Here is a 12,750-nt window from a genome sequence, read left to right as displayed (position 1 = left end):
AGGTGCGACTCACACAGAGGAGCTCAGGAATGATCATATGCAGATGCCCACCTTTCATACGACTTTCCCTCTTTGCTGACATTTTGAAGGTAATTCTTTTTATAGTCAGAGATGTTGCCCTAGAGGATGCTAAAATCCTGCTGTCTTTGTGTTGAGTTTAGTATTACAATTAAAGCCATTATGAAAATTTCACAGATGTGCTAGAAAAAAATCTGAACCAGTTAGCAATAAACCCAGAGTATTCTTAATTTTTCACATGCAAATTAAGACTAACTTTTAGTACTTGAATCTTAATGTAGACATGTGGCCAGGGACTATATAATGACATAGTTGTGGGGGTGTAAGGTTGGGGTAAGGAACATGATGTTTCAATGTTTTACAAGGGATGGTTCACAGGTACCTATTGAACATTTTCTGTAAAACTATAATCGGAGAAGTTGGTGCTGAGAGTGGCAGATACAGAAGTTACAAAATGGAATGGTTGACTCTGTTAGATCATGAGCTTCTGTCATTGTCCAAAGACCTGAGTTTAAAACAACAGTCTGGTGGTACTCTGAAGAACTTATAAACAATAACTTATATAGACATGGATTGACTCAATATTGCTTTGATTATATTAAATTGTTTGTGGAAAGTGAATGGTCTCTCTTATTTACCTAGAGATTCACAGGAGAATTTTAGGATGAAGGTCTTCAGAATTATGTGCTCTCAACCCCTGTTGAGAAGAAGCTTCTGTGTTCCCCTTAGATAGATGCCCAGCATGCTCAGCTTGTGAACCTATGACAACCTATGATAAATCCTAAGATTACAGTTGTTCAGTGGCCAGGGATCCTACCAAAAAAGATTAGAGAACTCCTGGATCAGGAATGAGCTGCTGTTCTTAGTCCTTCAGCGCCTCAGTGTAGAGGTAAGCCTGGATAACAGTGTTCTAATCCCAGCGGCAGGGTGAAGCTCAGCTGGGTCTGACAGCAGTTTTTCTTCTTTTCCAACAGATAGCCCCTTCCATATCGAATCCACTTTGAAATCCAGCTTGATTTTATTTTACTTAATAAGGTATAAGCTGCTGTTGTATTCTCTTCAAAGGCAACTTGGTCACACTGCCAGATTACAAATGAGCAGCCCCTGCAGGTTCTGCTGCAGCTCCTGGGCTGGGACTGCTCGTGAACAGGGGAACACTTACTGCTTAACAGAAGAGGGGTGCTAGGCGAGATGCAAAAGACAGTCCAGGGTGCTAGGAGTGTAGGTCCGTGGTAGAGTGTTTACCTAGCACAGGTGAGGCCCTGGGTTCAATCCCCAGCAATACACACAACTGGCTTACTGCTTCTTACACCATTGCCGTGGTTGGTTGGTCAGGCTTAGCGCAAATGGCACAGTGTCCCAGGCCCCGAGGTCAGAGTGAGTGTGGCTCAAGCAGCTCTTGTTGAGCTCTGCATCGTCTCTTTTTTTTCTCTGAGCCATTGCTCCAGGCTCTCAAAAGAATTTTATTTAATGCATGCACAAAAATTTTAAATGTTAAACATTTTAAATGAATATTATTGTCCATTTAGAACTATTAATCAGACAGGAGAAGAAGAACATATGTTTGCATTCATACATATCCTCCAGGGCTGTAGCTTTTATTAATTCCAGGGATATATTAAAGAGTCCCGGGGAGAGGACTCATCCCTGCAGCACTCCTTGACTGTCTTAATCTGATACCTTAGTTCTCCACAGACTTTGACTATGCAAAGGTGTCTTTTTTTATTGATATTTATTGAGCTCTACATTTTTCTGTTCTCCTCCCTGCCTCCCCCTTCTCCCTTCAACCCTCCTCCAAGGTCCCCATGCTCCCAATTTACTCAGGAGATCTTGTCTTTTTCTACTTCCCAGCATCATCTCTTTTGTAACAGATATTACAAAATACACTTGCATAGTGTCCCTTTTTTGCTAGGATATAAGCTCCAGATGGACAGCAGCTATGTCTGTCTCATTCACAGCGCCTCACATAGCCACTGGCACATATTAGCTACTTAATGGATTCATTTTAACCCAGTGTATGAGAAGTGGGAAGGCGGGTCGCCAGTGCCCAGAGCTACTGACAGCACTATACCAAGTGTAGTAACAAACTAGTGAGTTGATACTGCCAGCAACAGGACTTGGGAAATGCTCTTAGGGAATCTGTAGGCGAACATCTGCTTGAACACTGCAAGCCTTATAGACAGTAGATCAAATACAGTGATTCCTTCCATTTGCTCTAGAAAAGTTGAAGGCTTCTCTGCTGGGGGACAAAAAGAGAAAGAAGAGACTAGAGGACTTTTCTAGTGGTTACCCAGTTAGATGATAATCACTGTGGGTATGTTTATTTAAGACAGGCCGGACTTAGTTCCTGAAGAACTGTGCTAACCGTGAGTGTGTTATGGCCAGCCCTTCTGTGTGGAGTCAGTAGTGTTTCCATTGCTGTAACAGATAAAACTGAGACGCAAAGACCCAAGTAAGCAAGCACTGGAGTCAGTGTGTTCCAGTTGTAGCTAAAGAAGGAGGGAGAGAAGTTGTGTCTGGAGTGGAAGTTCCAACTGTACTCATTTCAAGCAACCGTTAGTCTGAGTGTGTCAGTACAGCTTTACTCTGAAATGGTTGTAATCCTAGCTATCACAGCTATTGCTACTGCTTCAACTGCTATTTTTAGCTCTCTGTGGATTATGTTGTCCTTCTACCAAAAGACAAGTTACACAGGAACCAATGAGGAAAATGCTTGTAGTTAACATAGCAGATACAGAGTTGACTGGGGTGTCTTACTCCAGTAATCTCACAGTTGAGAGGCTGAGGCAGGAGTATTTCCATGGACCTCACAGTGCGTTTGAGTTCAACCTGGGGTACAGAGCAGGACTGTCTCGAAAAGAAAATAAATGGCAGCTGTAAGCTTGGACGAGGCCATGTCTGATGGTCTCAAAAGCTGCAAACAGGGGCTGACATTGACACAGGAGGCACCTGTACTGCTTGGGCAAAAAAAGCAAAATGGAAAAAAAAAAACCCTATCTCATGCAAATCTAGTGATTGCATCCAGGTTGCTGTCAATCCGAGGTCAATAAACATTTCTTTTAAAGGATCAGTAAGAAAGTGTTGAGGCTGAAGAGTTTAGATCCTGAAGCCTCTCACAACTGCTCAAGTCTGCCATTGTATTCTGAGAGCAGCCCTAGGCACCACATTCACATTTGCAAATGGCTGACCTCCGAGTCCTGATGAACAACTGTAAATGGGACCCAGATCGAGACTTTTGTTCTAAGCAGCCTTACTACAGGGAAGCAACTGTGTCACCATTGCCTGTCAGCCCCACTGCTGTCCTGTCAGCACGGCCCTGTTGAGGCCTTTTTCTCTGTGTGGGAACTCCTAGGACTTCCGTCTCCCCCTCCTCAGAGCTGAGGGCAGATTTGCCCATCGGGCTTTGCTCTTGTTTTGCAGCTGGAGTTTGACAGCATCCCTCGTAGTCACTTAAGGATTCTTCTCTGAGTGTTTCTGCGCTGCTTGTTTTAAACACTTAGGTTCTTGAAAATTGCTCTGAAGGGTTTCTCCCCAGCTGAATTTTAGTATCCATTTTAATGATGGTTTAGATTCCAGTAACTATCTTGTCATTACACTTGGAGATAAAATTTTAATTTGAACAAATTTCATATATGTCATAGTATTCAGTGACCTTGCGGAAAAGGGTAAGAATAACAATTTAATACATTATTAATAAAACGAGGTCTTAGGAAAACTCTATTTTTCAAATAAACATTTCAAATGAGAAAAAAGAGGTATAAGACTGAAATTTGTTTGCTTTCTAGGGGTATTGAATGGACGAGCTTGACCAGTTTCCTTTCTTTCGCTGCTTCGACCCCAAACAACATGGGGTTAGTGAGAAATGAGCTCCAGCTGGTTGATCTCCCAACAGGTCTGTGTCGGCTGAGAGAAAGCCTAGGGTGGTCTATCCTGCTGATGGAAAACACTGTTTGTGTAAAACATGCCCAGAACATTTTCTCTCACCTGGTGTGTGTTCTTACATCCTGTTTCCTTGACCATTCTTTGGGTCAGTAGTAATTGCCCTAGAAAAGCCACAGCATTCCTTCCGTGTACATACTAGTAATGTAGAAAACCATCAGCCTGAATGCACAGACACCTAACAAAAGGTGGGGCCCAGTCTTCGTTTGCACATAGTGCTTGAGGTGAGGTCAGAGGACGGCCCGTGTGAGTCAGTTCTTTCTAACCTCTTGGCTCCTGGGGTTGAACTCAATTGCAGTGATTTTACTCACTGAGCCATCTCACTGGCCCCTAGGGCCTCTGCTTTGAGTTTGGACCATTGTAAGAAGCCTTCAAAAGTTTTATAGGTTAGTAATGGTTTTTTAAATGCTCAAATTTAAAACTTTGATAGCTACAGGCTGACTGGATTATGGAAGCTTGAATTTAGGAAGTCTTTGCAATAGAAAACATTTCAGGACTAGGGATGTAGCCCCGTTCTTCAGTGCTTGCCTAGCATGTGGGAGCCCTAAGTTCTTGCTCAGCACTACATAGCCAGGAGTGACTATAGAAGTTAGGAGGAAGAAGGCACATTATCCTCAGCTACATGAGTTCAAAGCCAGCCTAGGACATGTGAGCCCTGTCTCATAATTTTAAAAAAAAACGTTTCTTAATTTGGGAGATGGCTCATCAGGTAACCACACAGTAGAGGGAGAGAACTGACCCCACAAGAGTTCTTCTGACTTCTGCCTGTGCATGCTCAGTATGCAGCTAAGTGTATAGAAAGGAAGCATCCCAGGAGAGTCCCTTGTTGGGAATTATTTACAATGTGTAGCCCAGTGAATTTAAGGAATGAAGAACTTTAGACTGTAGTAGCACATGAGTTTTAAAGACCACGATCTAAGTGAGTTTCCTCACAATAATGCAGTAGCTGCCAGATCTCATTGAGTTCCAGGCTAGCCAGAGCTACATGGTGAGACCGTCTCTCATAAAAACAAAACAAAAACAAACAAGCAATGGTAAAGTCAATGTATACAGATGATTTTAAACAATAATGACGTGTAGGTGTAACAGGTGTTCGGTTGTTTTTCTGTATACAGTTGGTGTTAACTTAAAGAATCAGTGTGCCCATATTCCGGTGTTGCTGTAGTGTCAGGAAGTGACCTGGCTGGGCACTTAAGGTCCTGTGTTCCTTCTTTGCTAGCATACTGGCTCTGCTTTCTCTCAAACAATGTCATATCCCAGAGTTTGGGCAAGACTATTATTAGTCATTCGCTGTTTCAAAATCCCCATTTGTTTTCTTCAGCAGAACTGTTGGCTAATTTAGAGTCTGTTGTTGCAGATTTCTCTGGTCTGTAGTAGTCAGCAGTTACTGATGTCCTGAAGAGGGGAGCACAAGCACTCAGTGTAGGTTTTTGTATTTGGAAGCTCTAGAGCAGTGCTTCTCAGCCTTCCTAATGCTGCAACCCTTTAACACCTCATGCTGTGGTGATCCCAACCATGAAATTATTTTTGTTGTTACTTCATAACTGTTAATTTATTCTGAATCATAATGTAAATACCCGTGTTTTCCAGTGGTCTTAGGTGACCCCTGTGAAAGGGTCATTCGACCTGTTTTGGGGATCATGACCCACAGGTTGAGAACCCCTGTTCTAGAGGTTAGTAGACTAGCAGATTCTAGAAAGGCCTGTTTGGGGAGCGTAGACTGCACTTGCAGGAGCAGGGAAAGTAGGTGTGTTCAGTACGTTCTTTAATTCAATATAAATAAAAATCTCTCAAGAAAAGATTAAAATATATTTGTTCAGATTAAAAAAAGGTAGAACTTATGTTTTCATTTATAAAAATGGCTTTTTTGGCACTAATAAGTATATAGTTATAAGTTCCAAATTTCACTTAGAGAGGCATTTTGGCAGGAATATGCTCAGATATTTCACTTAATACTTTGCACATAGCATAAGAAATCTTAAATATTCATTTCAGGAGATTTTTTTTCCTCTCAACTAGTCGGTACTTGAACACACGAGTATGTCTTCTAAGACTTTAAGTGCACAGCGATTGCTGCCAGTCCACAGATAACCCTAAACTTTTAGACAGTGGTAGGTATCTCCAAGTTTCTAAAATTAATTTTAAAAAGTTGTACAACATTAAAATATCTTTTTATAAAATAAATATTTAAATGTAAGAAATATAGTTTTGTTTCCTTTTCACATTTTAGGAGTATTTTAAAATTTAGCTATTAGACCTGGCTTTGAAGCAAAGTAATGAACAAACAGGAGGCAGAGGACGTGGCTACACGGCCGACCACGTCAGGCAGTACAGTGTCTTGTTTTCATATGGTGCGTGCTGTTCACCTTTTTGTTTTTCAATTCAAGGGAGGAGCACTGCTTTTCGTGGTGACCGAGGCAATGATGAATCACCCATCGAAATGATCAAAGTATCTCATCTGAAGTAAGTGTCAGCCTGCACCATCTACAGCTCTGTCTCAGTGGTGGAACCTCGCAATTGGTTTTAACTTTTAAGAAAGTAGGGATATGTTAATATTTCTAGAATTTATCAGCAATAGCAAACAGTTATGTGTGGCCACATCAAACGCGTATCTGAGCACAGGTGTGGGGACAGCCTAGAGGTGCTCTGTCCCTTCTGCTTTCCTCCCCACCTCCTTTCTTTGTTTTTAGCAATCCTACTTTATATGTATTTTTCCTTGTATCAAAAATGCAAAAGACTCGGGGAGGGGGAGGGAAAAGGGAGGCAGGGAGGAGGTGGAAATTTTTAATAAATAAATAAATTAATAAAAAATTCAAAAGACTATTGGAAATAAAATGAACCTAAATTATACGTAGAGAAAATGAGATCTTTTGTAATAATCCCATGTTCAAAAAAAGGGCATAAGACTTACAAGGCAACAATCAGGAAAATTGCATTTTGTCAATTCATAAAACTGGATCAAGCTAGGGTCATCTGAATAGAGGGATGAACCTCAATTGAGAAAGTGCTTCCATAAGATCCAGCTGAAAGGCATCTCTTAATTAGTGATTGATGGGAGTGGACCCAAACCGTTGTGTGTGGTGCCATCCCTGGTCCGATGGTCCTGAGTTCTATAAGGAAGCAGGCCAGTAAGCAGCACCCTTCATGGGCTCTGCATCAGCTCCTGCTTCCAGGCTCCTGCCCTGTTTGAGTTCCTGTCTTGACTTCCTCCAATAATAAACAGAACTGTGGAAGTGTAAGCTAAATAAACCCTTTGCTGCCCAGCTTGCTTTTGGTCATGGTGTTTTATTGCTGCCGTAGACACCCTGACTAGGACAGCTGAGTTTATTAATCTCATGACATAAAATTCACCCCAATGTCATATCATTTTAGAAAACAGTTAAAGTGATAGCAATGTATTCTGGGATTTCTGTGAGAAGTTTAGAACCAGCTTGTCAGTCTACCCAAAACACCTTCAGGTTTTGATCTATGTATCAGAGCTGGGAAGAATGGACATCTTAACAAATTTTGCAGTTCATGAGTGTGGCATGTAACACCACCCATTTAGCTCTTCTTTATCCAGAAATAGTATAGACTTTTCAATATGGTATTACATGCAGCATTGTACATGAATCAATATTTAAGTCTTTATATATCATTTAATATTTTGTGTCTTTTATGATGCTGTTATAAATGAATTTTTAGTCTCAATTTTCAATTATTTATTATAATTGAAATACAATTATATATAATTTATATTATAATTGAAATACAATTAAGTTTTGATGGTTACCTTGACTCTTTTAATCAATTTATTGATTGATTGAAATAATCAATGCTATTTCAGTAGCATTGGCAGTTTCCTGTATTGTTTGCATTTCTGATCATTTTCACTAAAACTGCATCCAAGTCTGTGTGTTAGTTATGTTTCCTCTTGCGTGGACCAGTCAGTGCTAATCTTCTCTCTGCCCACTGTGACTCAGCTTCTCAGTGATTGATACTCAGTGTAACTTTGAACATGATTTCTTGTGGGGTCTGAATGGCAGTTTCATTGCCTATGCTTGGGACATGCCATCTGAGTTTTTTTTCTTTCTTGACGTATTAACTAATTCATGATGTTTTGTTGTTGTTGTCGTAAAAAGGGATCTTTTTTGTTAAATTTTATTTTCTGTTATTTTAGGCAGTATTTAGCAGTCGTTTTCAAAGATAAGCCCCTGGAATTATGGGATATTAGAACGTGCACCCTTCTTAGAGAAATGTCTAAAAGCTTTCCTGCCATAACTGCATTGGTAAGTCACAGCCTGACTGCGGAGTTTCCTGGGCACAGGCCTGTGTGGTAGCTGCTTTTCTGTAGCTTGAGTTCACATCAAACATGTTAACATTTGAGTATCTTGAGGAACATAGTAAACATAGTTATGAAAGATGGGCCTTAAATAGTTGTCATTCTTGACATAAATACATATAAAGTTGGCCCTGATATCTGGTATTAGTACTTTTTACAAACCATAGAAATAAAACCAGTGCCTTATTGACATAAGAAGAGAAAATGGATCAACATCAGAAAGAGTTCAGAAACAATCTCATGTGTATTTGGAGTCCAAATACACAGTATGGCCATATGCAAATCAGAGAGGGTAGTCAGACTGTTTAGCAGTGTAAGAAAAGAGTTTCCCCTTTTATTTTTAAGTTGTCTTGCAAGTATACATTGTATGTTAAACACCCCCCAAATCTCCTTTTTCTCCACTCTCAGACCACTCACTAGTACCCTGTGTCCCTCTAGACAAAAACTTTTCCATTTTAATGGAAGAAAATAAAAAAAAGTAAGAAACAGGATGGTATTAACACAGCATTGCATATATAAATTATATTCTCATGCATGTGAGACTTGGCCATGGGAGCACACCTGAAATGCCAGCGCTGGAGAGGCAGAAGAGGGAGGGCAGCTCATTTCGTACAGCCTGGGCTAGACAGCAGAAGGAAGGAAGACTGTTACAGATACACATGTGTACAATAACTACATGTTAAGACTTCTGTATAACAGGGCTGGAGACAGTTCAGTGGTTAAGAGCACTCACTGCTTTTTCAGAAGACTGGGTTCAATTTCCAGCACCCGTGTGGTGGCTCACAACTGTCGATATGCGCGTGGTGCACAGATATATATACGAACAAAACACACACACACACACACACAGCTATAAAATAAACTTCTTTTTTTAACGTTGGTCCTGTGGAGCCGTCACAAGAACTGTTACATGGGGCGATACTGGACTTAAGCTCTTTAGAGTAGGTAGAGGTATAACATGAACATATAAATGAGCAACTGTGTGATGGGAGCCCATAGTTCTCTAGTCCTGTGTGGGTGGGAATGCACAGGACTTTAGTGGAATTCATTTCATCTTGTGAAAAAGAAAGCATGAAAACCTACTTCTAGAAGTTTGCCATTAAACGGCGTCTTTACTGGGAAACCAGCTGTGTGCTGATAGAAAGTAGCCCTGCCTGGCTGCTCTCAGCAGTCTTTGACAGAAGGGAGTCTGGCATGTCTGTCGTCTCTGCAATACAGGAGTGGTCGCCATCTCACAACCTGAAGAGCCTAAGAAAGAAACAGCTTGCCACCCGGGAGGCCATGGCCCGCCAGACTGTTGTCTCGGACGCAGAGCTGGGTGCCGTGGAGTCGTCTGTGATCAGGTACTATGTCCTGTTTCCTGTCGGTGTACCTTTGTGCTGCCCACGTCCTGCCAGAGTGCCTGGAAGACACTATAGAGGGCGTCTGTGGTAGTGTGATAGACTCACTGAGCATTCATTCAGTGCAGACCCAGGTGACTGACTGAAGCTGAGCTTTGCTCTTGTGCTCAGTGTTGTCTGCAACACGCAGTGCTGCGAACTTGTCAGCACCCTTCTATCCCTCGAAAGTTGACAATGCAAATGAACACTAGAGATAGAGTCACCATCGCATAAAATGTTCTGGGGATCCTCGATTGTTATACTAAACTTCAGAGGTTTGTAAATGGTCTTGGACCTCCTGTAAATGCATCTATACAGTGGGTATCTGTGGGTATCACTTTAGGAAGAAAAATCTTTTTCCTCTATCTTCAAGCTTATTACAGGAGGCAGAAAGTAAGTCTGAACTCAGTCAGAACATCTCAGCTCGGGAGCATTTTGTGTTTACTGACAACGATGGCCAAGTTTATCATCTCACTGTTGAAGGGAACTCTGTGAAAGACAGTGCTCGGATTCCGCCAGACGTGAGTGTCATCCTCGAGTGCATCTCTGTGAGGAATGTGGTCAGGGATCTCGTTTGTCCATATTCAGTGAAGACGTAGTTAAGGAAAACTTCTAATAAAATAAATGTTGCTATTTGAGAAGTCATCTTTGGTTGAACTTGGTCCATACCTCTGCAAAGTAACATAGCTTCATGATCCTAGATCACATCATCATGTACCATGTACCGTGATGGTGGTCCACAGGAACTGTCTCTGTTTGCTTATGAAGCTGAGGGCAGGAAGGGACTTTCCAGGGTTCATGGCCGAGTCATGACAGAGCCATGTTTGGAACTCATCCCTGTCTGACATCAGCAGCCATCCTGTTTCCATCCCATAGATTTGTATTAAACACTTGGTTAGTTTGGGATAATGATAATCAGATTGTAAGTTTAGTGGCATTAATATTTACTTATTCGTAGCTATCTTTTTTGGCCTTGTGGATTCAATTATAGTAAATAATTGGCAGTGGCGTACATCTTACAGATTTTCTTTTAATAGATGAATTAATAAACTGTTAACCAGTACAGATTATAATTAAATGGAGGCATGAGGAGGGATTTCATACAATGTGCATTTAATTAAAATTCCTGCCTAAGAATAGTTGTCCTCGCAGAAAGCTGACTCCCATATTTAAAGTGGCTCAGTAAAGATCTTGACTAGCTGCAGTCATTAAAGTTAAATGAGGCAAAGGGACATATCGGTTAGGGTCTCTGTTGCTGTGATGAACACCGTGGCTATAACTATGGGAAGAAAGGGCTCATTTCATCCTAAGTCTCTCAGGTCACATGCTGTCACTGAGGGAAGTCAAGGCAGGAACTGAAACAGGCCATGGAGGAACGCTGCTTATTGGCTTGCTTGCCATGGCTTGCTCTACCTGCTTTCTTACACGACCCAGGACCACCTGCCAAGGGATGGCATTGCCCACAGTGAGCTGGGCCATACCATATCAATCATCAGTCGAGAAAATGCCCCACAGGCCAATCTGCTGGAGCCATGTTCTCAGTTTTGAGCTTACCTTTTCCCAGATGACCCTCCTGTGTAAAGCTGACATAAAAACCAGCCAACATGGTATCCACTCCAAAATGGTGCCATCACGTGGCTTTTAAAGTTAAAGCTGCTGGTGGCAAGAGCCAGGTGCTTCTCCAGGCTCCCCAGAGCTTCTGTGTCACCTTGATCCTGGCAGCTGGCTTCTCCTCAAGTGAATGAGTCAAGAGAACCAAGTTATATGTGCTACTTCCAGAAGTGACATGATGTTCGTCCTTGGATCAGTCCTACTTATTGTAGGGAGTAACTACTGAGGCCCTTGAATGGATGGAGGCTAGCTACCAAGTCTCCTCTATTAACCGTCAAAGAATTGAAGGCATTGCCCTAAAACCATTATTCCAAAATTAAAGTTAATGTAAGAATCTTTTCATATTATAGCATACATTTGATTATTACATAGACTAAGTCATATATAAGACTTAGTAGTATCTATTTCTAAGTACATCTGATATTGTCACATTTTTAGGATTTTGGAAGGATGGTGTGGTGATATGAATGTGAAGAGTTGACATTTGGTGATCATGATAGGAAAGTAATGTACATGTTCACAGAGAAAAGCTGTTGTAGCTAACGCTGCTAGAAGGTGGGAGAGCGCACTGTGCTCCTTTAGCCTCCCAGAGCTCCTTTTTAGAAGCCCAGGAAAGGTGTCATGTGGATTCTTACAGAGCTCCCACCAATACCTGCGAAAGCCTCCACTTTGCAGTTGCTTCACACAAAGGTTAGTGTGTAACGAGGCCAGAAACTCAAAATACCAGTCCTTCCGACTAATCCAGTGAAAAAGCCATGAACTTTGGAAATGAGTGTTTATTTTTTAATTTATTACATTATTATTTACGGTGTAAACATGGCAGTCAAAGGACAACTTGCAGCAGTCAGTCCTGTCTTTCTACCATACAGATTCCAGGCCTCAACCCTGGTGGCTAGGCTTGGAGACGACCATCTAAGCACTGACCAGCGCTGGTCCTGTAAATGCCTTTCTCAGGTAGTCATGCCACACAGCTTACGGGGGTCACCTCTGTTTTGTGGTCTCTTTATTCTGCCGAATCCTTTTATTTCAAATAAATGCAATTCTCTGAAGGAATGACTGTAAGCATGGAGCCTCCAGTGAGATTGGCATGCATTTCAGATGAAGCACATTATGCTAGGGAAGAAATTGATAATCTATATATTATGTGGGAATTAGTTTTGGTTTGTAAGTTTTTTGAAACTGGATTTTTTTCAAGTGACTATTATGTAGTATGTAGAAAAAGATTTTTCTTATTGTTCTTTCAAATGTAAAGTTCTAAGCACTGATTTTGAATTGAAATTTTCCCTCTGGACTTTGGCCCCCAAACTAAAATGGTAAAAGGAGAGAGAGCCTGGCATATTTTAAATTGTACGTATGTGTAATCCTCAATGATGTCCTTTATCTTGAAAATAGAAATAATGAGACAGAATGTCTGCTCTTCGTGCATCTGCCTGGCATGTGGGCAGGACAGCAGCAGGGCAGTGAGCTCTGCACAGGGCATTG

At 41.4% G+C, this 12,750-nt stretch overlaps 1 protein-coding gene across 1 annotated transcript in view; it reads left to right on the top strand.

Moving 5' to 3' along the window:
* Window positions 1–12,750, top strand: part of Wdr11 (WD repeat domain 11) — a 47,773-nt gene that overhangs the window by 21,288 nt on the left and 13,735 nt on the right. The window contains exons 12-16 of the mRNA XM_087908389.1: window positions 3,804–3,910; window positions 6,345–6,420; window positions 8,117–8,225; window positions 9,497–9,621; window positions 10,031–10,178. Coding sequence (XP_087764515.1) covers window positions 3,804–3,910; window positions 6,345–6,420; window positions 8,117–8,225; window positions 9,497–9,621; window positions 10,031–10,178 — 565 coding nt within the window. The remainder of the gene's footprint in view (window positions 1–3,803; window positions 3,911–6,344; window positions 6,421–8,116; window positions 8,226–9,496; window positions 9,622–10,030; window positions 10,179–12,750) is intronic.

The sequence above is a fragment of the Myodes glareolus genome, chromosome 7, assembly GCF_982192425.1.
Source record: "Myodes glareolus chromosome 7, mMyoGla1.1, whole genome shotgun sequence".
NCBI lineage: Eukaryota > Metazoa > Chordata > Mammalia > Rodentia > Cricetidae > Myodes > Myodes glareolus.
Note: the sequence above shows the minus strand (reverse complement) of the source record. Positions and strands in the feature narration are given on the sequence as shown.